At 42.8% G+C, this 24,399-nt stretch overlaps 1 protein-coding gene across 3 annotated transcripts in view; it reads left to right on the top strand.

Moving 5' to 3' along the window:
- Positions 1-24,374, top strand: part of MARCHF10 (membrane associated ring-CH-type finger 10) — a 56,512-nt gene extending 32,138 nt beyond the window's left edge. Inside the window, exons 7-13 of one of the 3 annotated variants that reach the window (XM_044447377.1) lie at positions 2,851-3,017; positions 13,162-13,271; positions 15,554-15,667; positions 17,827-17,860; positions 18,870-18,884; positions 22,934-22,941; positions 23,714-24,374. In XM_044447377.1, the coding sequence (XP_044303312.1) occupies positions 2,851-3,017; positions 13,162-13,271; positions 15,554-15,667; positions 17,827-17,860; positions 18,870-18,884; positions 22,934-22,941; positions 23,714-23,791 (526 nt within the window). In that variant the 3' untranslated portion in view covers positions 23,792-24,374. The remainder of the gene's footprint in view (positions 1-2,850; positions 3,018-13,161; positions 13,272-15,553; positions 15,668-17,826; positions 17,861-18,869; positions 18,885-22,933; positions 22,942-23,713) is intronic. The other 2 variants (XM_044447376.1, XM_044447375.1) reach the window with 2 other exon arrangements.
- The last annotated feature ends 25 nt before the right edge of the window (positions 24,375-24,399 follow it).

The raw sequence follows: 24,399 nt of genomic DNA on the forward strand, positions 1-24,399 counted from the left end.
CTCTGCACACAGAGACTCTGCCCCTGCGTGGAGCCACACTTCAGGAAAATTTCATAGTTGAGACATTTTGGTGGAACCCCACTGCTTGTTTACCATTAGTGGGTTCCCACCTATTCCCCCAGTTCCACTTCAACTACCATTGTGGTTGGCTTTTCAGGAACATTGTCTTTTATCAGTGCAGAATGTATCCCCTTAGCTGAGACATATTTTCTATCATTATTTGTGTCTTGTTATGTAGAATATTCTTTACCTCTTCTTTTATCTTAGTGATCTCTGATTGCTGTTCTACCTCCTTGGTATATGGCCTCAAGGGTGCCCTTTTGGAAGTGTTCACAGCAGCAGTAAGTTTCCTTCTACAAATGGTCACTCCTTCTTACACTGCTTCACAGAGGGTCATCTCATAGACTCTTGTCATACTGTCAGGCCCTCACTGTCCACACTGAAGGCTCCTTTTTTTAGAAATATTGCTTCACCAAGAATGGTCATGCCTTCAGCCACACCTGCAATGACCAGATCATTGTCTTCTCCGTCTTCTCCTGTCTCATCTCTGACCATGGGCTGAGTAGATCAACAGCAAAGAAAATATCAAACCCAGCACATTGGACCACCTCACTGGACCAGGCCAAGAAGAAAAACGACTCTATATCCCTGCCAACCCTCCACTGCTGCCACTGTATACACTGGTATACAATGCAGGGCATACCTCCATTCAGGAACATGTTCTTCAGCAGCATAGGCCATCTAGACATCCATTATGTTGACCAAGCACTCCCTCTGATTCTTGTATTTTTTGGTACCCTATTACTGTTACTGTTGTTATTCCATTGCATTTATATTCTGCCACTTTTCCTCTTGTGAGGAACCCAAGGTACCTTACATGGCTTCATTTTATCCTTGCAATAATCCTGTGAGGTTGGCTGGGCTGAGAGTGACTGAAGTCAGTCACACGTGCTCTGTTGTCATGTAGGGATTTGGCTCAGCATGACTCTTGTCATTTCCATCATTTCTATTGGAGACTTTCCATCAGAGCTATCACTCCTCCTCACCCACTCACATGCCTTCTGTCCCAGCTCAAGCTGCAGGTCAGTTAGACAACTGAACCTGAGTTGCTATACTTCAGCGGTGATGATGCCAGTTGGATTCATCATCAGACTCATTGGTGGCCCATCAGTGCCCATTCATGATGATATTATTGGGACAAAGTAGTCTGTTTCACCTCTGGAGAATACAGGCCACTGCACCCACCAAGTCTGTCATGCAGAATAGCCCTTTGGCCTTGCTATTTAGCAACCAGAACTGAGGATAGAGGACCCAATTTCAACTTACTCCTTTTGGCAATAAATACCACAGTGGCTATCCCATTTCTGCCTTTCCTACTCCTGACTTCAAAGATACAGGTACAAGAAAAGGAAGCAACTTTCCTTTTGATTCATTCAAAGCACAATTCCATTATTATTTAAACTTTCTAGAGTTATTTGTATAGGTTACACTCTGCTCCAGTAGCAACCATTACACCTGTCCCATTCACTGTATCCTACAGGTCAATCATTGTTTCAGAAAGGCCTAAACATTTCTCTCAATTTAGACACCATTTTGGTTTTTCATGTTCCAGTTGGAAATTGCTCTCTTCTCACATCCAGCAGTCAGTTTTCCCAGAGAAATCATTTGCTTCACACTGGTGCCTTTCTGTTGTTTTAAAGGCACTCATCAGCCACAAGCCCCTGGCTATGACAGACCTTCACTTGTGGTCCTAGAAAGTAGTCTTTTTGATTGCTAGTACATTACATTAGCACATCAGGCTAGTGAGCTTGCTGTATTTCAGGTTAATTCTCCTCATCTTATCTTTTGTAGGAACAATGTTGTACTTTGATTGGAGATTTCCTTCCTGCCTAAAGTAGTAACAGATTTCCATATTAATCACGATACTGTCTGTCTCTCCCTCCCTCCCTGTACCTCACCAGTGAAAGCTACCATGCATATCCTTGATTTTAGAATGGCATTCTCTTTTTATAAAGGAAAACAGAGCCATTCACTTTTTCCTCTGCTTTGAAGGAAAAAAATTGTGACTATCAGTGTCCTTACAACAGCTGTCATCTTGGGTGTTGCAAATTACACTACTATCCTTCTGGTTTGCAGGACTTGAACTAGACTTCCCAATTTTAGCTCACTTCACCTGCTCAATAGCTATGCCAATTGCCTTTACTCAAGGAGTCTCAGTCACTAAATTATGTTGAACAGCCACCTGGTCCAAGTCATGAACATTTATAAAATGTTACCACTTAGACATTAGAGCCAGAACAATGTTTTGATTGAGCAAACCTTTCCTCTATTCTCTGATAGTGAGATCAAACCATCCTCAGGATGTGAATTACTCTTCTGTGTGATGAACAGAGACACAAAGAAGAAAAACAGGTTGCTTTCCTGTAACTGTAGTTCAGGTGATCATCCAGGCATTGACACAATGCATTTACCCACTGGTATGGGTTTTTTGGTACCAGCTTTATTACCAGCACTTCTCTGTTCTGAGGCCACAGTGTTAGTTTCAGAGGAACTGCTGGAATAGGTGCTTAAATAACATAAATGGTGAAAAAGGAGTAGAGGTTTCTGCCAAACCTTCTCAGCTATGGATGTTTCCCAAATCAAGGTTCCACACAGGTGCAGAGCCCATATGTGTGAATGCACAGTTAAGCACTTGAAGAACTGTTTTTCCAGATAATTAACCTGAGTGTTGGATTTTTTTCAGCACCTGCATTTTACCTGGTATAAGCACATATTTCTAAATGTAATTGCCCCAGACCATTGACATATGTTTAAATTGTGGATGTTTCTGAAAATCTCTTATATCTCTAGTCTCCTGGCAGAAGACTCAGAAGAGGAAGGAGATCAGTGTCGAATATGTCAGATTCCTGGTGGATCTGTAGCCAATCCCCTGCTAGAACCATGTGGGTGTGGTGGGACTCTTCGGTTTGTTCATCAGGAATGTTTAAAGACTTGGTTAAAGGCCAAAATAAAATCAGGTATGTTTGCCAGTTCAAGCAAAGAAGGAAAATCAAAATATAATTAATTTGAGAAATCCTGTCATGATACAGAATGGCCCAGCATACAGTTGGTCCTTCCAGATGCCATTATGGTACCAACATACTTCCCTAGCCATGAAATTGTCTTCCACTCATAACCCACCTCTGTTTTTCATATGGAAAATCAATACTATCCATCTGGAAGTATCCTGCATGTACTGACATCATTGGGATCAAAGATAGCTTTTATAAACCTTTAGGAGTTGCACTGAAGCCTTCCCACTTAGGTAACCATCAGAAAGAACTATGAATGATTCTGTCTCAAACAGTGTATCCTAGAAAATACTATGTAGTCCTAAACAGTAGGTGTATGATAGATTCTACCAGCTGGTTGGCCCAGCTTCCATAGTTCTTCAACAGCCACAAAATGGCATCTAGCAGCAACTAGGGGTCATGGATGCCAAGACAGTAGTGAGTCATTACCTCAAAGGGGGTTGGCAGAAGGTTTTCCTGTTTATACTCTTTGATACTTTATTTTTTATCCTGCAAAGTTAATAAAAATGTTGCTTCCCTTTGTTATCCCCTCTACTTCTCAAAGGTTGCAGTGGTAGTGCAAGCAGATTAGAGAAGTGGCAACTCACAGTCTGTCCAGAGATTTGGTTAAAATAATGCTTTTGACAGGGATGGGACAACTATATCATATCTGTCTTCAGGAGTACTCATCCACACAAATGGTCCAGCCTTACATAGAAAATATGTATGGTTGTTTCCTGTCCCCTGGCCTGTTTGCTGTAGAACTATTAGCCCACATGTTCTGAACAAATGTTAGGATCAAAGGATTTTACACCCATGGTAAAGAAGATCTTATAAATGTATAAGCTCATGACATTTTCCTATTTCTGTTGAATCCAGGGAAGGGGCATTAAAGGAAATTCTGGCTAAATTCCAGAATTAATCTTCAAATCAGCTATGATAAGTTGATACTCTGTCTGAATACCCCTGAACATCCACTGTGTCCTTCAGAGTGTCTCTGCAAAAGTTTATTATATCTTAGCAATTTTCCATTATATGAGGTTACAACTCTACTAACGCTCAAAAGATTAATATTTCCCTTTACATCCTTTATATTTTCTCATGCGCATCTGTAAAGCATTGACAAGAACTTTAGATGTTCTAGAAGATACATATTTCTCAGCATTAGACAATATGAAACAAACCTTTAGAAAAGATGGCCTTTCCTTTAGTAATGGTAACAATGGATGAAATTATTGGGTTCTGAGGGTAATTATAAATAGAACAATCTAGAAGTACATGAACAATACCTTTCACTGATACAAAATTGCAAACACATACACTATCTTGATTAGAAGACCTTTATACCAGCCCCCTCAATTTACCAAAAGAACATTTAATCTTGCTCTACTAAAATTTTAGTATTTGGCAAATCTGCCAGGTAATTTGGTGAACAGATATATATGAAGAAATAAAGGAGGCATGAAAATTGTTAGTTTGGCAGGCCTTAATTCTAGCCTCCTGACATTGCATCTCAATATCTTTAAGTCTCTGGAGCAATACTGCTTTAATCCTATTAAATCCAAGAGCTGAAAGAAAGGAGATAGAGAATCTCAAGCTCATCATAGCTAGTTACAATTTTTCTTCCATGAGTTTGGACCCATTTCTTTAGATGGCTCCAGGTAATATTCTGAGACCTGCTTAAAAAGTGTTTTTAACCAGAATAGCAGGGCTAAGCTAATAACCTTTAAGTTATGCAGTCGAGATGCGAGCGCTTTCTAATAGATCTAAATTAGTTGTGGCCCATAACGGAGCTGCATATTACAATCTGGGCAAAACTCTTGTCTTATACAATTCAAGGGTGGGCTGCACCAAATCCCCCCCATTTTCATGTGATAAAACTATAATAATTTAATGTCCTACCAGCTAACAGGGTTCTTGACTATACCTGCAAAGACCTTGCATCTTCTGCTGGGAGACCAGAGTGTCTTTCAGGATTCAGCATTCAGGCAGCATTCATGTTTGAGTTAGTTGGATGCTTTAATTCCCAAAGACCTCTGTCAATGACTTAACAGGAGCTATAACCAAGTCATTCAAGGTATTAAGCAGGAGATCTGGCCTAGGAAGAATCATCATTGCAAGGGAGGCTAACCTGTTTCAAAATGACATTCTTATCATCCCCAAACTCTTTTGTTGTTGTGCGAAGCTCTTTCTGCACCACCTTCTAATCATATTGAAAAAAATGGCCAAAACTATTGGAGGTATTCCGTAACAATGGTAGAAGAAGGAAAATCACTAGGATGTTAATGTCTAAATAATTAAACAATTAATTGGTTTTATCCTTCTTTTTACTACTATTTTAGATGCAGTGTGCTGTGTGTTGTGTTATGGTTTTGTTCTTGGTTTTCTGTTCCCTGTAAGCCATCCAGAGACTTTTTAGTAATGGATGGCATAGAAAAAAATAAAGTAAAATAAAATAATAAGTATCTCTCATAGGGGGAATAGTCTATTCCTAGTTTCAAAGTATACTTATCAGCTTTTCGGATCTGCCAGGTTATCCCCACTGTACATAAATATATTTCCTCTCAATGACAGCCCCTCAAATCATACCACATAATGGCAGTCTTCCATTCCTGAAACTCACAACTGTTTTTCTTAAGAGAGTGGAGAAACCATTTTATGCTGTTTGGGTGGAGGCCTTCCAAGTGTTAGCTCATCCTCTTACCATTTCACCTCTTTTTGGACTATGCCCTGTTTTTTTTTTTTTTTTTGGGGGGGGGGGGAGGACAGACAAATATCTACAGTCTCATAATTGGTGAGGGTCTGTTTTGTCTCAAAGGCTTGTTTGCAAGAGGCAGACCAATTCTGATCGAGAGACTGAAACTTTCATTCCAACAGATAATTTCTTTTACTATAGCATTCACTGGTAAGAGGAAAGCTCTCCTATCACTTACACTTGTAGAGAAAGAAAGATACATTTTTTTTCTTTGTCATGGTCTCCGTGCATCACACATACATGCGTGATGTGCCTGTGCAGTGTCTGTTGCCAGGAAGATTTAAGAGCTTGAACGGTTTTTGGTGGGAACTCCGTTCCCTCCCCCTCCTCATAGTATAAATGGCCAGAGTGCCCACCCTCTCACCACTCTGCTTGCAACCACCGTTTGCCGTGCCTCGGGCCTTTTTTCATTTGTCTCCTTGTCTCTTTTTTCAATTGTTACTTCTATAAATCTTAAATTTCTTACTTCACTTTTCTGCCTCCTCTATCTAAACCCTAACCTGTTGTTTATTATTTTATTTATTTATTTAGAGTTTTTGTATGCTGTTCCATTGCTGATAGCCTTGGGATGGCTCACATAAATAAACATAATACAAATACAATTAAAACCCAGAAACATCCTGGCTGCACAATTAAAACTAATAGATATTATCTAGTATTGTTAAAATATTTTTTAAATAAAAAGGTCGTAGCTTGGCACCAAAAAACAAATAACGATGGCACCAGGTGGACCTCTCTGGGGAGTGCATTCCACAGATGGGGCACCACCGCAGAGAAAGCCCTCCTCCAGGTACATTGCCTCCTGATGACTCTCCCAGAGTGCTCCTGGAGGAGGGCCTCTGCTGGTGATCTCAAGGGGCGGGAGGGCAAATATGGAAGCAGGCGTTCCTTTAGGTATCTGGGTCCCAAGCCGTTAAGGGCTTTATAGGTGATTACCAATACCTTGAACTGAGCCCAGACTTCGATGGGAAGCCAGTGGAGCTGGTACAGGACTGGGGTTATATGAGAATAATGCCCAGTCCCTGTCAGCAACCTGGCTGCTCTGTTTTGCACCATCTGAAGTATCCGGACTGTCTTCAAAGGCAACCCCACGTAGAGCGCATTGCAGAAATCCAACTGCGTCACTGTTGCTAGGCAGTCGTCCTCCAGGTAGGGACACAGCTCATGGATTAGCCGAAGCTGAAAGAAAGCGCTCCTCGCCACTGCAGTCACTTGAGCTTCCAAAGACAGCTCCGGGTCGAGGAGTACTCCCAAGCTGCAGACCCTGTCCTTTAGAGGAAGTGCAACCCCATTCAGGACAAGGTCCAAGTCACCTACCCAGGAGCTCGAACCTCCCACCAACAGGACCTCTGTCTTGTCTGGATTGAGTTTCAGTTTATTGGCCCTCATCCAGCCCATTACCTCAGCCAGGCACTGGTTCAGTACAGCCACTGCCTCACCTGGATTGGTTGAAGAAGAGAGGTAGAGCTGGGTATCATCAGCATACTGATGATTCCACAGCCCACACCTCCTGATGACCTCTCCCAGCGGTTTCATGTAGATGTTAAACAGCAAGGGGGACAAAATGGATCCCTACGGAACTCCATGGCATAACTGCCATGGCGCAGAGCCATAGTCCCCCAGCACCACCTTCTGGAATCAGCCATTGAGATAGGAGCAGAACCACTGCAAAGCAGTGCCTCCTACTCCCAATCCCTCTAGCCTATCCAGAAGGATACCACGGTCGATGGTATCGAAATCCGCTGAGAGGTCCAGGAGAACCAACAGGGACACACTCCCCCGTCTCTCTCCCTGCACAGGTCATAATACAGGGCGTCCAAGGCAGATTCAGTACCATACCCGGGTCTGAAGCCCGACTGAAATGGATCCAGATAATCAGTCTCATCCAAGACAACTTGGAGTTGCCCTGCCACCACCCATTTCAACACCTTGCCCAAAAACGGGATGTTGGCCACTGGTCTATAATTGGCGGCCATCTCTGGATCCAGGGATGCCTTCTTTAGGACCGGCCTGACCACCACCTCCTTTAGAGGGGCAGGCACCCGGCCGTCCCTCAGAGAGGCATTGATGACCTCCAGGATCCAGGCACCAATCCCGTGTTTGGCTTTGGACAGTAGCCACGACGGGCAAGGGTCAAGTAAACAGGTGGTGGGACGTACTTGTCCAAGCACTTTGTCCACATCATCAGGCCGCAATAACTGAAACTCATTCAACAATATGTGACCAGACGGTGACAATGGCACCTCCCCTAGGGAATCTGAATCACTAGTGGAGTCCAGCTCGTGACGAATCTGAGCGATTTTCTCCTTAAAGTGCTGGGCAAAGTCGTCACAGCGGGTTATCGAGGGTGGTACAGGATCTTTCTTAGGGCCTGGATGTACCAGCCCCTGTACCACCCAAAAAAGCTCCGCTGGACGGCACTGTGAGGAGGCAATGGAAGTGGAGAAGAATTTCTTCTTTGCCGCCCTCACCACCACAGCATAGGCTCAATAATGAGCTCTTAAACGTGCTCGGTCAGATTCATCTCAAGATTTCCTCCACCTGCGCTCTAGCCGTCTCCCAACCCGCTTCATCGCCCGTAATTCAGGTGTATACCAAGGGGATGAATGGGCTTTGCCAGGCGGGAAAAGACGATTAGGAGCGATCGTGTCAATAGCTCTGGCCATTTCCCCATTCCACAGTTCAAACAGAGCATCAACAGGAGTGCCAGCTTTATGAACTGGAAACTCCCCCAGAGCTTTCAGGAATCCATCCGGATCCATCCAGCTCCAAGGGCGGACCCAAACAATAGGGTCCACACCCTTACAGAGGGAAAGGCCGACATTGAGCTCGAACCTCACGAGGAAGTGGTCTGACCATGACAGGGGAGTCAAACATAAATTGCTCACCCTCAGATCACCCTCTTCCTGCCCCGTCGAGAAAACCAGGTCCAGTGTATGTCCACGTTCATGGGTTGGGCCAATGACATGTTGAGACAGCCCCATGGCTGTTATGGAGACCATGAAGTCCTGAGCCGCCCTAGTCAGAACAGTCTCAGCATGGAGATTGAAGTCCCCCAGGACCAGCATCCTGGGAGTCTTCAACACCAGGTCCGAGACAATCTCCATCAGCTCAGGCAGGGAGTCTGATGGGCAGAAGGGTGCACAGTACACCAGCAGAATACCCAATCTGTCTCGGTCGCCTAGCACCAGGTAGAGGCACTCTAGACTCGGTCTCGAGAGAACAGGAAGCCCCGCTCGATAGAAGATAGAAGCTGGATAGATCAAAGCGACCCCCCCTCCCCTCCCCTCTGGGCGTGGCTGGTGCTGGACCAGATACCTGGGCAGACACAGTTGAGAGAGGGACACATTCCCCCCCCTCTCCCGCCCAGGTCTCTGTGATGCAAGCCAGGTCGGCCCCCTCTCCACAATTAGGTCGTGGATGAGGGATGTTTTATTATGGACCGACCTGGCATTAAGTAACAGCACCGTCAGACCCATGGGGTGGTTGATAAGCATACCTGGAACCTTCAAGTAGGGGGAATAACCAGGAGGAGGAACAGGTGTCAACCATCTTTCCTTCCTTCTTCTATACCGATATGTTAAACCCCCAACGCCATAATGAGCATTGTCCAAAACTACCCCAGTGGCGGTGCCCACGTGCTCCTCAGGCAACCCCGTGGAAGCAGCCAGGTGTGAATCCATTAAAACACTCAGAGTACAACCAAATTAAAATACAATAAAAACAATAAAACCCTGCCATCACCTGATTACAGAGGCCCACCCACAGAATCTATGGCCAGCCCAGCCCCCACACAGCCCCGCACAGTCCCAAACAGCGTCACCGCCTTTAGGCCGTCGCCCTTCAGCCACCAGCCCGAGGCCACCGGCCCCAGTCACAGCCGGCGAGTTAAAGCCGCGGCCCCTCCCCTGCACCCCGCCTGGCACAGCCGCCACCCATGCCGGAGAGGGGTGGGCAGGAGCAGGGCACACGGAGCACTTGCCGGCAGGGAGGAGGGCCCGCAGGCCGGCAGCGTCCCGGTCCCGCGGTGGACGCCGTCCGTCCGTCGGGGCAGCATCGTCGTCAGCGGCAGGGCCTCAGCCAGCTGCGCGGCAGTGGGGTCTTGCAGGTAGCGGCGGTGGTGGTGGGCTGTCCATCCCTCCCGGAGCCGACTCGGTCGTGGCCAGCGAGTTAAAGCCGCGGCCCCTTCCCCGCACCCCACCCCCAGCCCAGTGTTGTTCACCTTTACTGAACTCCTCACTTTATCCTCTGTTCCCCTTCCCCCTCCCCTTCCAATTTTTGTTTTAAAAACCTATCGTCTTTACCTCTTGCAACCTATCTCTGTTCACTGTAATTCCTCTCTTTTTCTTCTCGATGGCACAGCGGGCGGCTTTTTGTAAGTGTGTGCAGTGTGGACTAAAATGTCTTCCACTGACCCTCATACTCTGTGTCTTCTCTGCCTTGGCAAAGGGCGCAGGACTGATAAATGCAGCCACTGCCAATTGTTTACAAGGCAGGTGTGCAAAAACACAAAAACCGGCTGCATAAGATGTTATGGGACCAAGCTCTGGTCGCCATGAAGCATATCTTGACAGAGACTGGCTCTTCTGTGGCTCTGGGACCTTCGAAAAGTATCCCCTCTCGTACATCTGAAGGGGATTTGGCTGACATGAATGGAAAGCATTCCCATTCTCCTCCATGTAAACATAAGGAGAAGAGCAAGCATGTCAGGTCCAAGGAACACTCAAAACAGAAATGTCCTAAGGGTGAGAGACCCGAAAAATCCAAGCGCCGGCACAAGAAGCGGGATAGAAAGTGCCTCACTCTGAACTGAGTGCTGTGCCTATCTTGGTACCAACTGAACCTCCAACCTGCCAGTCAGTTATGCAGGTGACACCTCCAGCATCACCCCTGCAGATTACCATCTTGGCACATTCCTGTCCCAAGCATTCCAATCCCTTGACTCGAGCTTCAATTTCCGATGGAGAGATGTGTGAATCTCCGCCCCAGTCGGGACCAGACCACCCACCTGAAAGTTCTCCAACTCCTACACCTGCTGGGCAGTCATCCCCGGAGGGCCCTCCAAGGGCACCTCAGTGTCCATCATCCCTCTTACCACCCCAGCCTTCTGCACCACAACCATCGTGGTACTGGGCACCATGGCCCTACGGAGAATTCGACCCCGAGTGCATGGAGCAACCTTATCCATGGGATTTCTACCCCCACCCCCAATACGGATACTACCCATCACCACCAACGCATCCACATCATTCAACCCCTCATTCGGTGTCAAGGGATGCCCCATCAACATCAGCTGTGTTGCTCACCTGTCCACAAACGGCTCCCAATGGGTCCTCATCCAGTCCACTGTATGAATCCGACTTGGATTCAGAAAACTCTCAACAATTCTCCACCTCTCCTGACGCTGTTATTTCCACACAAGGTTCCGGTTTCCAGGCGATTCCCAGGGTCGTTTCTCCGAGCTGCTTGCATGGATGACTAAATCACTGGAGATTGATATCCAACAGCGCATTGACGCTAATCAGGACAATATTTATGGCATGGTTCATAGAGAAGACTCATCACCCATTGCCTTACCATTGATCACCACCCTTCGGCAGGTGACCAACACCTGGCAGCTTCTGAACCACCCCCATCCCACTTTGAGATGTTTAGAGGCAATTTACAAGGTTCAAGAACATGACATCTCTTTCTTGCTGAAACATCCTCAGCCGAACTCGATCATCATCGAGTCTACTCAGGGCAGACAGTCCAGAGAACATTCCACCCCAGCTGATAAGGAGGCTCGCAAGATTGACATGATGTCTCGCCAGATCTACACCACAATGGGACTCGGTCTTCGCATCTCCAATTACGAGGCCACGATGTTATCAATATTTCTTATGGCAGAAGATCAAGTCCCTTGCTGCATTCCTCCCAGACCAGCAAAGGGAGCTGGCCTGCATTCTCATCAGGGAGGCAATGCAGCTCTCAAAGCAACAATTTAACACAGCGAGACAGCACGTCGATTGTGACTCTAGGGCTCTCGGCGGTGCCGTAGCCCTTCGTCGCCATACCTGGCTGAGAACATTGTGTTTTTATGAAGGTTTTTTTTAAAGAAATGTTGGTATACCTGCAAGAAGTGACTCTTTTTTCACCCAATGATTTTCTCTGTAGGTCTTACTCATGGAAGGAGATGGGGCTACTGAGACTAAGAATAGACAATTTTTTCAGGCCCCTTCTCGATTTGACTTGGGGCATGAGGGTTTTCCAAATACCCAGTTCTGCATATGGAAGAAAAATCAGAGACATTCCTGAAGCCAAACCAAATACTTGTGTGGGCATGTCCCCACCAACCACCAAGCCATTCCTACTGACTTTTCAATATCCAGCAGACACTCCTTTCCTCTGACGTGCTACTTATGGGAAGCAAATAACAGGTAGAAGGGAGTTCCTTGTTTTTCTTTCTCTCCCTTCTCTGTACTTTTGCCCAGCATCAGGAGATAGTTTAAAGGCTAGTGATGCAGTGGAGGAAGGGTTTGCAGAGGCAAAGCACTGATACTTTTTATTAGCAGGAACACTATTTTCATCTGCTGCCACCAACCTCAGAATACTCGGGGGGGGAGGGGGGTTAATTTAGCTGCAATTCTCATAGTCAGTGGGGAAAATTAATTTTTCTAGCAACAATATATTGTTCCCTCTTTAAGTATGATGTATTTGGGGTGGCTTGGTATTAAATGGGCTATTAAGATCCATTAACTTCTCAAAAGACCTGTTCCTGGTGAAGATAAAATTGCTAAAACTGGTTTGTTTGTATGTGTGAACGCAACTGCTTGAATTTTGACATGAAGATAACTAGAACCTCAGAATTTATCACTACATCACTGGTAAGGGCTCCAGTACATGCCCAGAAAAAGACACATACCTTCTCCCACAGGCATGAATACCCTCTACACGCAGGTCAATATGAGGGTATTTCTGTCTGCATCTTAGTATGCTGGACACAGAAGTTTGATCAGTGAGGCCTAAACTTCTGTACCACAATAAGTATAAAGATTAGGTTCTTTCTACAGGTTATGTGAATTGTAGGAAGGTCCCAGTCATCATCCCAGTTGTATACTGGGGGTAAATATCACAGCATTTTCTAACAGGTACTAGAAGTTATGCTAAGCCCTTCTGATAAGTTTCAGGTATCAATCATGTAATTTGAGATTTAACTACCTATCTCTAATATGAAAAGCAAGAGACTAAATTCTGCACAAAACACTATTGCATGGATACAATACCCTTGAATAAAGCAGATAACTGGAGTGTTAGTGAATATGAACATTTTTAACCTACAGAAAATCTGTACTACACAGAATTTATGTTCTTCAGGTGCTGAGCTTGGTGCTGTGAAAACATGTGAACTCTGTAAACGGAGCCTTACTATAGATCTGGATGATTTTAATGTGAATGACTATTATAGGAATCATCAGCAGTCTCGGGTAAGAAACTAAATAGGTACCCTCAGAAGGTTTTTAACAGTTTTAAATCATCCATGCTCATTGTCTAGAAATTACACATCATTCCAATTAAATGTAGAAACAGAAGAGTGACACATCACCTGGTTTGCTAGACAGAGATAACACTAGCAAGTAGTGGATCTCAACCATGCCAAGAATCATATAATAGTAGTAGAATTGGAAGGGGTCAGAGGACCATCAGGTCCAACTCTGTGCTCAGTCCCCCATCTTGTAACAATGCATTTGGTTTCTTTTTCCTAGATGTAGAACTTGGCATTTCTCTCTCTTGAATTTCATTCTGTTGTTTTCAGCCCAGTGCTCCGACCTATCAAGATCACCTGAAATCTGTCTTCCAGATATTAGCTGTTCCACCCAATTCTGTGTCATCTGAAAATTTGATCAACATCCCCTGCTAATTTGATAATCATCTCCTGCACCTGTTCATCCAAATAATTAATAAAAATGTTAAAGAGCACTGGTCCCAGGACCAAACGCTGCAGTACCCCACTTGTTACCTCTCCCCAGTTTGAGAAGGTGCCATTGATGAATACTCTTTGAGTCCAATTCAGTGGCCAACTGTGGATTCACCTGATAGATGATCTCTAGCCCCCTTTTAGATAGTTTGCTAATCAGGATATTGTGGGGCACTTTGTCAAAAGCTTTGCTGAAGTCAAGATATATTAAGTCCACAGCATTCCCACACCCCATCAAGGAGGTTGCCCAGTTTGGTAGGATTTGTTCTTGAGAAATCCATGTTGGCTTCTAGTCATCACTGGGTGGTTTTCAAGGTGTTTGCAGACTGACTGCTTTATAATCTGCTCCAAGATTTTCCTAGGGATTGATTCAGACTAACTGGCCTGTAGTTCCCAGATTCTTCTTTTTTTCCTTTCTTGAAGATAGAGACCACATTAGCCCTTGGATTTCCTAAAATCTGGGGTACATGTTTGACTACATTTGGGTTTTGCTTCCTTTAGAATCAAGGATTCAGGTATGGTATGCTCACTTTCTCCCATAGTTGCCACTTTGCCCACTAGACCTGTTGGTATCAAGTCACGGATAGCTGGGTATGTATTTTTTAACATGTAATGCAACTCCACCTCCTTTCCTGATTCTTCTGCTCTTTTTGAACAAATTAGATCCTTCAGTTGCTATATTTCAGTCATGGGAGTCATCCCATCAGGTTTCAGTAATACCTACCAAACTATATTTGCCTTCATGTATTAAGAGTTCAAGTTCATCCTGTTTCCCATACTCTGGTCATTAGTGTATAGACACTGAAGTCCATGTGCTTTATGCTCTGGCTTCTTTCTTACAGTATTGAGAGGAGTATTTTGCAGCATGAGTAGAGCTCTTTTCTGTGCTTTGCTGCATATGCCTTCATCCACTTCTCCCTCCCCAGTAAGACTCAGTTTAAAATTATTCTTGCTGTGGCCAAACACATATTGGACAAGTTCTTGGGCCATTGCAACAAATTTCAGCTTCAGTCCCATGCAGCAAGGAATCGCCCCCAATGAATAGTCTTTTTTTCTTGGGCAACTACCTTTCTGCCTTGTGCTCCCTGTTCCTCTGCAGGCTTCCCACTGATCTCATCTTCTAGTGCTTGAAAGTGGTTTCTTAGCTCTAGTGGTTCCACTGTGCCAGAGTGTCTTCTGATTCTTCTGCTCCTGGCTCTTACCCTTCTCCGGGGAGTTTCCTTTTTACTGGCTTTCCTTAATTCAGCATTCTCCATCTTCAAGCTGCTGTTGCTCTTCCATCTCTGGGGATTCTTGTTGTTGCAGTTCCACCGTTCTGTCCAAGAACTCTTCACTTTCTCTTATTCCTTGGAGGATGGATAAATGCTGCTCACGTACTCTCACTTCTTATAGTTCAACCAGTTTACATTTATTGCAGGTATATGCCATGATAGTCACCCCTTCTTGTGATGTGCAAACCCATTTTTTTATTAACATCAACCCAAAAAAAGAACCCATGGTTTGTTTAGCTGTGAAATCTGGATTATTTAAACCCTGGGCTGTCATTAGGTTTGTTCCCGTAACCGTGGGTTATTCATTGATTGTTTCACCAGGCTATATAGACAGTAAACAAGAGCAATTAAAAAAATGCAATTAATACAACACAATACAATTAACAGTTAAGATACATGGAGGGATGGAAACAGCCTAAGGAAACAACTGCAATTTGCTATGTGAAACCAAACAAATCCTGGATAGGTTACCCATGGTTAAACATTTATGAACCTGGTCAATGCATCTCTCTGCATATAGGCCCAGGATGAACTGATGAATTCGGGTCTCTACCTTGTACTGCTGCTTCACCTCTATGAACAAAGATTTGCGGAACTCATGAGATTAAACTACAACCAAGCCTCAAGAGATCGCGTAAGAGGCAGAAAATTATTTCTTTCTTACTATTTATATAAGAAACCTGGAGTTGTATCACACTCTTTATTCAGCAGCCTGAGTTCATTAGTATTCTAAATATGTAGAATGTGAAATAGAAACACTCACCCCAAACATTTCTACCAGCACGTTGCAGTTAACTCCCAGAGGCATAATCATTGCTTCTTCTCTTTGCAGTTTGCATATTTATTGCAACAAATGCCACATACTGAGCTGTATAAAGGCTGAAGCTGCTCCAACATGCATCATATGATTGGTTTCCCTGCCAGGTTGTTATGATTCTATATGTTGGGTGTGAGAAAATGGCTACTGTGAGCACACATTCTCAAGGGCCACTGGCTGGTCTCCAGAAAAAGAATCACAGGAAGAGATACAGAGTGGCAGGGCTTTGAATGTGGACCATTTCCAGACATGGAGATGAGAAGTGGAGATGCTTATCTCAAGGCCAGATGCCCCAGGTGTGCAGGCAGCCTCTGAGAATATCCAAGCTGTACAGCTGGTGGGAGGGAACGTGGAACAGGGAAGTTTCTCAGACATAGATAGTTTGGGTATAACTCTTGACCCCATGATACAGCATCAGTAGAGGAGGGAGGTCCAGTTAGAGGATCAGAGTGCAGAGAGAAGGCATACCCATTTTCAGAAGGCCCCTTTTGAAGGGATGGGACCTAAGCATGCTCGTAAGGAGAGTTCTTGGAAGTGAATACTAAATTGACTTCAATTAATCACTCTGTGCATGCTCAGAGATCCATTCTGGGTGTTTGTGCATCCGGAAAATGCTTTGGTCAATTGAAAAAAAAACATTTTGCAAGAAAAGTCTGTGGCTTTAAATTTATGAAGGGAAGGACCCTAGCTCCCAACAGCTTGAGTATTCCCACATCCTGAGGTGATGGGAGAAGATAGGGAATAGGTATATCTGTCTGTTGAGCATATGGAAGGGGAAAGGATGTGGGAAGAGTGTGTGTATGGGAGAGCATACAAGCAGGGAGGCTGTGTATGTTTGAGAATAGTGGATGATTGGGAAGACTGTATGTATTTACATGTGTGAAAGTGGGAGGAATGAGGCTGAGACCACTGCTTTCCTCTGCCATACTCAAGCATACCACAACCCCATGTGAGTATGGCAGAGGAAAGCATACCACATGCTTTCCTTTGCCCATTCATGCACTACGAGGCAATGTTCATTGCCACAAGAGTTTTGGTCTGCAAAGCAATTCTTTTTAAGGGTGGTCTGTATATTAACAATACAATATCTCAGGATGGAATATTGTTATCTTCTGTAAAAATATTTGACATAATGATTGTTACATTACAATCATAACACCTGCCTTCCAAACCTGATGTCCCCCAGAAATTTTGTGCTTCAGCTCCTATCACCTTGAGACAGCATAGCCAATGTCAAGAATGCTGGATTTGCAGTTCAAAACTTCTGGAGGCCACCAGGTTGGAGAATGCTTTTGTACATGACTGGTTGACTTCCTTGTCCTATAATGGCTAGATCAACAAAATACCTATGATTCCTTCTGCTGAATAGTATTTAGACATGTATGGATCAGCTTCACTCCATCTTCAATATGGAAATAAAAATCCTTAAATGCATACTGTTATGAAACTGAATAATTCATACTCATTCATTCATTCATTCATTCATGAAAATGCCGCACATGCATAAAAACACTTTGAATTATCGGTACATTGTATTTATGTGTTGCATGGGAAACCCATACTTTACCAGTGACGTTATTTGCTAAATGGCCAGGGTTTCAGATACCTACCCAATTCTATAGGTACTGAACGTACTTCCTTTCCTTTGAAGACGCTGCAGAGTGCTCCACCCCACCCCTAGCCATAGAAGTGCGTACAGGAAAGGATCCAGACACAGGACTATGTGCAAAGGAAGCCAACTTTTTCATATTGCCAACAAACTAACCAACTTGTTGTTTACAGCATCTTCCGACATTATGAACAATTGCTGTTTTTTCTATATTTGAAGTTTCAACATTTAAGGCATTTTCCCCACCTCTGTGGTGCTTTTTTCTGGGCCATTTCAACACATTTTCCACTAAAATAATGAAAAATTATGTATCTGTTCATTGTTATGCAAGGCTGAAAATATTAATCCTTTCCTCCTTTCCCCCTAGCTCTCAAGACAGCCTAGAACAGAAGAAAATCAAAGTAGGTTTATATAGAGTATCCACATATGTTTGTGATATATCTCACAAAATCTGTACATTCCTATGTACAGTAATCACTACACACCCTCTCTCTTCCAAGATATTAGATAGCTCTACTATGCATTAAGTCAGCGAATACTTTTCATGGTGTATGAAACTGACTTCAATTTGATTCAGTAGGTTGCTATTAGCTACAAGGAGTGCTGTGAATGTTTCATCCATTTAGAAAGACTAAAAGTTATTTCCAGTATTACCTTATCCAACATGTTCTGAAAATATATGCAGTGCTATAGCCAAAAAAGGCCAAATTTGCATGTTGTTGGCATGTCCATTTAGGTTGATGGATTTGATACACATCTTATGAAGCTCTCAGTCCTGTAGTTTATGTATAAATCCTGCACTTCTTCTAACCATTCTGTTATTTCCAGTTGCTTATCTGCATTCAGTTTTAAGAAGTGCAACTAGTGAAATATTGACTTGGTTTGCATTTAGCACAATTTTATGGGTAGTGAGTCCATGAATTGTCTGGAGTGAGCAGGAGCATTCATGCATGCTATTTCCAGTGTGCTTCCACTTTCAGTAAACATCCTATGATTATTCCATTCATAGATTATGAGTGGCATGTCTGAACTCAGACATTCTGGTTTGTTTAAGTTTAATCATACAGCTTGTTGTAGGTTAACTGTGAACCATTTAATCCCTAAACAGCCCAGACTGTCAGAGCTGAGACGTAATGCTCACAGTCTATGGGTGGTTATTATTATATTGCATTAGTATCCCACTTTTCTTCTTTTGGAAGGAACTCAAGGTGGCATACAAGGTTCTTTGCCTTCCAACAACTCTGCATTGTAGCTTAGGCTGAGAGGCACTGACTGGACCAAAGTAATCCAGTGGACTTCATGCTTTAGTGGGGACTAAAACCCAGATCTCCTGAGCACCAGTTTAGCAGTTGCAGCCACTAAACCATACCGGTTCTCTATTGACTGTACACTATTTACTGAAAACAGAAGTGAGTATGCCAGAGGGTGTTGACTTGCTTGCTTCCATTCATGCCCAAAAATCCATGGGTAACCTCATGGATTGTCATTACATGCAAACCTGGGTCAACTGTTCAGGTGAACCATTAAGCACAGCTACCAGCCCATTCCCACTGAAACAGTGTTGCCATAGTTACACACTGATGAGGGCCAAAAAAAGTCCCTCTTGTTCATTGTCTGACAGTGGGAGAGACAGGCAGCACCTGCAAGTAGTTTTATATTTAAAACAACTCTTTATTGTAGGTGCACAGTAAAGTAAAAGGTGGGCCCATCTCCAGTCAGGACCAGCTGCCACAGTCATCATGCACAACAAATTTATGTGTTTAGCCTTTTGTAATTATTTGTAACAGAAAATGTCATAGCAGGAAACATTCAGTTACTTATCGTACATGGTTATCTTGACCTACACTTCCTTTTAGGGCATCTGGTGTCAAATCATGTCTCCAGGCTTTTCTTTACACATATTGGCCTTCTTCAGAGGTTTATTTTATATTTTCTACTCTATTATGTTTCTCCAATAGAACCCTAAGTAACTGACACTTGTTGTATGGGCATCAGGAAAAATTTATATTTATCAACACTAACCCATACAGTGGAATTAATTTATACATTTAGCACTTTGAGGGAAGATACAGAAACCCTATCAATTACTTAGCAAATATGTATTCTATTCTTTCTTCATATATGGATTTTTTTAGAGACAAACTGCTGAAGAAAAGGCATTTCTCTCCACATGCAGTATAAATAAGGCTGTGTGTGTGATGAACTGTATTAAAAACCTAATACTGCATTTGAGATGTAGAAAATAGTCCTTTTTGAGTGATAGTTGCAATACTATTTAAGGATGCTGTGACTTACGAACTTTTTCATTTTTGAGGGCCTGGAAGAAATACTGTTTCACTGTAGCAAAACCAGTGCCTGGCATTAGGTTTCCCAGTTAGGAAACTTGCCAGCAAAGTTTTATGTTTTGTTGCTTGTTTTGTTTTATATAATGTTGTAAACCACCCAGAGAGCTTTGGCTATCGGACAATATAGAAATTAAATCGATGATGCTGATGTCAATGATGTCATTTTTACTTGAGATCTCTGTGAGCCTTCAGCTTTCACCAGTTTAGGAGCTTCAGGACTAAACTAGGTTTGAGTTTAAACTTTCAATATACCTGATTTTTGTTCTTTCAGTAGTAGCTATGGATGGGAAGAGAGCATGATCAGCAATCTGGCTAGGGTTACTTTAGCTCTTTTCCCCCTGCTAAAATTCCATTGAAATTTTCCTACCTCCATCAAAACTGTTTTGCCTAGTAGGAAAATGGCCCATTGGAATTAATGAGTTTCCTTCCTCACACTGGGAGAGAGGAAGATAAAGTTCTCATGTTATTTATCCTGCTTTTCCCCAACTATGTAGCTACTTTCATGCATGCAGGATGTACCTTTATAGTCATTTTCCTGATAAGCTACACTGAAATAATGAGGTTTACATTTGAGTTGAACCATGTAGGACTGCACTTTTTATGCTTCTTTATCTGCACAGAACCAAAAGCTCAATACAGTCATACTATATGATGCAAGAATAACTGGAGTAGAAGCTGTCCCTGTCTTCATTTCTACACTAAGTAGTTCCATATGTTACCTGCTTCTTCACTGAAATGAGTCACCCACTGTGTTTCATTCCTTCACCTTAACAGCCAGCATGGACTTGTTATTGCAAGAGCAGCAACAGTGGTCAGTGACTAGATTAGTCAGCAGAGCAGAGGGTTGGATTATTTTCCCTTCTTGTCCTACCTCTGGCAAGTATATTCAGGTTGAATTTTGCATAGTCAATGAAGGAGGAAACACATGTGTCAGCAGCAAATGGAATCCTAGAACTAGTTGGTCCATATTGTCAACTGTGATTATATCCAGGAATCTCCAGTGGAAGAAGTTTTGTAGCACACACTTTTGTAGACTAAAGCACTAAGATACATGTTGTGTCAACCTCACTTGTCCAGTACATATATGGATAGTAGAGCAAATATGTAAATAGTGCTGCAGTCAAATAGCATTCATATTGAGGAGGTACACTCCATGGCAATGCTGTGTAAAGCTTGACTGTACACAAGAGGTTTTTTTATTTGTAAATATAATGACCAAGAACAACCAAAAAGGGGAGGGAGGAAGCCACAGAAGGAAAAGGAAAAAAGAAGAAGCATACTATGAAGCATATCAAAAAGCAATAGTCATTTACATCAGCTTTAATTTTAAAAAAATTAAGTGGGGAAAGGTCTTCACTTTCTAATGCAAATATTTGTTAATGTCAATCAGCTGGGAGGGAAGAGGACTGGGAATGCCAGATATCCTATAGCTGGTCCAGCCTGCTTCCCTCCCATCATTAACATTCTGTTTGCAATGTATTCAGAGCTTTGCCCCAGAAAAAAACAACCAAAAAATACACTATGTTAATTTGAAGGCAACCTGCTGCCTCCTCCTCCTTATTTCCATTTTAACAAAACAAATTACAAACAATTATCACCACTGTATATTCAAAATTCCTGAGATTGTACTTAAGATGCCAGAAAAATAAATTGGCTAATAAATCAAGAGAAGAATGTAAAAGGAATCCATAAAATCTGCCAGGTCCTAGTCCCCACAATTATAGAGCAAGTGAGCAAGAGCAGGAAGCCCATAAGGAAAGCAACAAAAGCTGTGAAAGAAGTAAAAATAGTGCTTTCAGACCCACTGGTAGCATATCCTGGCAGAACACAATGCTCTCATTCTAGATCCCTCTGCCAACAAATGACTTTAAATCTAGCTAAGCATGGTACTCTATTCCCAGTGCCCCAGTATATAAATACGTGCACAAATGCACATATAGATGCATACAAATGAAATCCCAGTTCCAAAATGCAAACATCACAAAATCAGCCAGTAGAAAAAGGGAGGAATTCCATATTAACAACTCTCCACTAAGAGAGAGAGAGAGAGACAGGGAGAGAGAGATCTTGCACCTTTTTAAAGCCTTGGACTGCTTTAGCAGTCTTCCTTACCATTGGCAGATTCATGGCACGAAAATGTTTTTTCCCACTGATGGTGCCTTGAACATTTTAAGACTCAATTGCATTCTTGAATATAAGACAAAAAGAAAAGCAAAATACTGAAAATTCCTTTTGTAGCTAATGCTCAAGATTTGGAGAATTTGCAGTCTTCATCTACTATCTCCTTAGTAAATTTTGAAGGAATTACCTAGTAAAGATGGAAGTTGGATGTGTTTTGGCTTGTTCCTGCATCTTCTACCTCATTATTCTGGGAATTGCCTAATTTTCTAGCTTTTGCTTGTGGGAAATTATTAGCTTTCTTTCCCAATGAAATGCTGTTTGTTTTCTTTGGCAACAAGGGGGAAGCTTGGACAGAGCTCTCCCCTCATCTCACTGAGGCAGAAATGGCTTTACTAGTAGAATCTGAAAGGGATGTTATGGTGCTACTTGAGCTCTGGCTGAAGATTTAAAAATTATTCAACTATACAGGGGAATTTTGGAAGAATCTGTTGATAAAATACCTGCAAATCTACATAGATGTTGTATAAGCTAGAGTTTCACAGCTGCAAACTAAATCTGAGATTTTTGGAATTGCATTATCTGCTTTGCAGAGATTAGCTTTTGAAGACTCAGGCTAACTAGCTAGAGGGTCCAACCACCTGCTCAATGCAGGATTCAAGTCACCTATCCAGATTTCAACCCAGCCCAACCCTATTTAGCTTCTAAGATTAGGCAGGATTGGACACTTCAGGCAATACAAGAATCCATTTGTGTATGAGCTGTTAGATCTACCTGAGGACTGTCAGCTCCCTTCTTAAAGAGAGACCTCAGCCCATTCAATAACTCAATAACTAAATGGTAAGCACTGAAGTGATCATCACTGAACTTTTTGCATTTCAGTTCCCTCTGACAATATTTTTTGCATTTCCCCCCACCACACAAACTCATATAAATTTGCCCATTTGAGGTTATGCATCTTAGGAAATGAACACATACCCAGGAAAGATTATGCCAAAATAAATTGGTCAGTCTTTAAAGTGCTCTTTTTGCTGCAACAAACTAACTTGGGTACCTCCCTGGAAATTTCACCTCACCACTGATATGCCAAGCGGAACTTCCTTCCTTCTTCCATTTGGGGGCGAGGTCATATTTCCGGAACGCATCCTTCATTTACAAAGATGTCTGGGATTGAGCTGTAACAGATAGTGCAGATGAAACTCAAATACTTTAGGCACCTAATGTTAAGGAAAGACTCCCTGGAGAAGAGCCTAATGGTGGGAACAATAGATGGCAAAAGAAGAAGGGGGTGGCAGAGGATGAGGTGGCTGGATGGAGTCACTGAAGCAGTTGGCGTGAGCTTGAGTGGACTCCAGGAAATGGTAGAGGACAGGAGGGCCTGGAGGAATGTTGTCCATGGGGTTGTGATGGGTCGGACACGGCTTCGCGACTAACAACAACAAAAAAAAAGCCTTGTACACATTCTTGACTTGGAATTTTGAAGAACAAATCTGAACACATACATGTTCTGCTTGCAGGCTGAAGATACACAAGCTCACACTATCACTGAGTGAAGCTGAGAGAGCTAATAAGATAGAGGATTCTTTTTCTCTACATAGAATTATAGCAGAATATTTGCAAACTACAAAAATTTATGAATTAGGCTAAACTATTGTTGAGATTACCCTCTGGTGATATGTAATTTACATTTGAATGTATAGGCCTTCTTTGCTTTCTTGGTTTATTGAATATTGTTGCCTTTTCATAGAGAAAAGTGTTCTAAGAAGTGGTTTATTTCTTTCATCTTTGCAGATTCAGCTAATTCTAGCAACACTGGCTAAGAACTATCAAGAGGGGTTTAAAGAAGAGAACTCTCTATTAGGAATCTGACAGAGAGCCCTTTTCCACATCCTTCCACTTTTACCCTTTTTCTTAGCACCAAGCCACAATGAGTATGTACTCCTTTCACATTCAGTGTCATGCATTTAAATCTAAAGCCTTCTAAGGTTCTGGGTTTTGGCTGTTTATGTGGTTTGAGTCTTGTATTTTTTTTTCAAGCCTGACAATCTTTATAGAATCTACACATGTTATGAACAGCAACTTGCAAAGGGTAAAACTTCGTATCTCTCCTGCAGACTGGCTGCCAGCTACTCAGTCAAAATGTAAGCAACAGCTGGGGTTTTGTGTGCATGTGTTCATCGTGTGTGTTTTAGTGATGTAAGCAAACTGTTTGAGAGGCCAAATTGGATAACTATTTTGCCACACTTTTTCAAGAATCCTACATTGTGCCTGACTTGCATTTCTGAGTCTGGAGGTTCTTACAGCTCAAGAATTGTTTTGTCTGTTGAAACTACCAACCTTGTTACAGGATATTCCATAGCACACAAACGCAAATGTATTTATATGCTGTTGTATGATCAGCTTTTATAACATTGCTCCCTTCCCTTAAGATTAAAATAAAAAAAACAAATAATTTGTTTGCTCTTCAGACACCCCTT

The sequence above is a fragment of the Varanus komodoensis genome, unplaced genomic scaffold, assembly GCF_004798865.1.
Source record: "Varanus komodoensis strain SLA01 unplaced genomic scaffold, ASM479886v1 scaffold51, whole genome shotgun sequence".
NCBI classification, from domain to species: Eukaryota; Metazoa; Chordata; class Lepidosauria; order Squamata; family Varanidae; genus Varanus; species Varanus komodoensis.